Source organism: Parus major, chromosome 2 (genome assembly GCF_001522545.3).
Source record: "Parus major isolate Abel chromosome 2, Parus_major1.1, whole genome shotgun sequence".
In the NCBI taxonomy this organism is placed as follows: Eukaryota; Metazoa; Chordata; class Aves; order Passeriformes; family Paridae; genus Parus; species Parus major.
In genome coordinates this window covers 27,448-29,421 of record NC_031769.1, presented here as the reverse complement: position 1 = coordinate 29,421, position 1,974 = coordinate 27,448, and the positions used below count along the sequence as shown (strand labels likewise).

Sequence of the window (1,974 nt, the reverse complement as noted above, 5' to 3'; positions counted from 1 at the left end):
TGAACTGGGATGGGATGTGGGGACAGCCCCGTGAACTGTGATGGGATGTGGGGACAGCTCTGTGAACTGTGATGGGATGGGGACAGCCCCGTGAACTGTGATGGGATGGGGACACAGCCCTGTGAACTGGGATGGGGAGACAGTTCCACTAATTATGATGGGACATGGATCCAGCCCCGTTAATTATGATGGGACGTGGATCCAGCCCCGTTAATTATGATGGGACGTGGATACAGTTCCATTAACTATGATGGGATGTGGATCCAGTTCCATTAATTATGATGGGGATGTGGATCCAGCCCCGTTAATTATGATGGGATGTGGATCCAGTTCCATTAATTATGATGGGACGTGGATCCAATCCCATTAATTATGATGGGATGTGGATCCAGCCCCGTTAATTATGATGGGATGTGGATCCAGTTCCACTAATTATGATGGGATGTGGATCCAGCCCCGTTAATTATGATGGGATGTGGATCCAGTTCCATTAATTATGATGGGATGTGGATCCAGCTCCATTAATTATGATGGGATGTGGATCCAGCCCTGTGAATTAATGATGGGACATGGATCCAGTTCCATTGATTATGATGGGACGTGGATCCAATCCCATTTAACACTTTAATTAACCAGAGGGGTGAGGATCCAGCCGCTTTAACTGACAGTGCGGTGCATATCCAGTGCGTTAACTGGCGCTCCAGCCCCCTTAATGAGCGATCCAGCCCCCTAATTTCTGATCTAAACCTATTAATGAGTGACCCAGCCCCGCTAATTGCCGATCCAGCCCCGCTAATTGGCTATCCAGCCTCGTTAATTGCCGATCCGGCCCCGCTAATTGCGGCTTCCCTCACGCGGCAATGGCGGCTCCGGCACCACCCGGCCCCACCAGCAGGCGGCGCCACCCGCCCGGCGCATGCGCGGCCCCCCGGCACTTCCCGCCCTGCGCGGCCCCTCAGCGCCGCCCGCCATGTTCGCGGAGCTGAACGAGCTGCTCGGGGCCTCCCCGGAGCGCCCGGACGCGGTGAGAGGGCGCTGAGAGGGCGGGAGGGACGGGCCGGGACCGTCGGGAGCGGCGGGGCACGCTGGGAGGAGCACGGCCTCCGCAGGCGGAGGTGGCGATGGCCGGTCCCGGAGCCGAGCCGCCTTCGGCCCTTCCCTCGCTCGTTCCCGGCTCCCCGCCGTCCCTCACGGCTCTGGCTTTGGTATCCGCCGCTGAGAAGCGGCCGAGCTCCGTTCCCGCGGTGTGTCCGTGCGTGCCCTGCGGGGAATGAACACAGAACTGGGTGTTAAACCCGCTGGAGGACACTGCTCCGGGCCGGGAAAATGTTCTAGAGATACTTTTTATTTAAGGCACTAAATTAATTAATGCAGTTTTTCCAGGGAGGTTTTGTATTAATGAGGTCACGCTTCACTAAACACTCGCTCTCTGTGAGAGCTGTGCAGGTAAAATGTCANCTGGCACATCCCTGCCTCCAGAACCTTCTCTCCAGCTCCAGCACATTTCCCCTCAGCAGGGCAATCCCTGCTTCCATGATGAAATTCAAACTGTTACAAAAGCTTTGCTGGAGCAAATGGAAAGGTGAATTAAGTGTCAAAAACCTCAAATTCAGGCTCCAGGCAAAAAGTGACACCAAGGAATGCGGGATTTGGTGGTTATGGGCTGTAAATTTGCTGTTATTGCAGATCGTTTTTAGGTGCCCAATGGATGTTCAGCACTTCCCAAACTGATAATGAACCAGGAAACAGTGAGTTACAGACCCCTCCAAATATCCCTGTGTCCCAAAGTGTCCCACACGCTTCCCAGATGTGTGAAATCTGCCACAGAAGCGCAGGGGTTTGCAGAAGGACAGGTGGCACCCTGGGACCAGGGCTCAGTGGGACCGGTGGCACCAGGATCCAGCCTGTCTGCACCTTTATGGACAACGGGGTGAGGAGCCAGCCCCGTGAACTGTGATGGGATGTGGGGACAGC

The 1,974-nt window shown here is 55.2% G+C and overlaps 1 protein-coding gene across 1 annotated transcript in view; it reads left to right on the top strand.

The window, feature by feature from the left end:
* Positions 1–934: 934 nt before the first annotated feature.
* The window catches only part of ELP6 (elongator acetyltransferase complex subunit 6), a 25,100-nt gene continuing 24,060 nt past the window's right edge, over positions 935–1,974 (top strand). Inside the window, exon 1 of the mRNA XM_015620183.1 lies at positions 935–1,024. Within this exon, the coding sequence (XP_015475669.1) occupies positions 971–1,024 (54 nt within the window). The 5' untranslated portion in view covers positions 935–970. The remainder of the gene's footprint in view (positions 1,025–1,974) is intronic.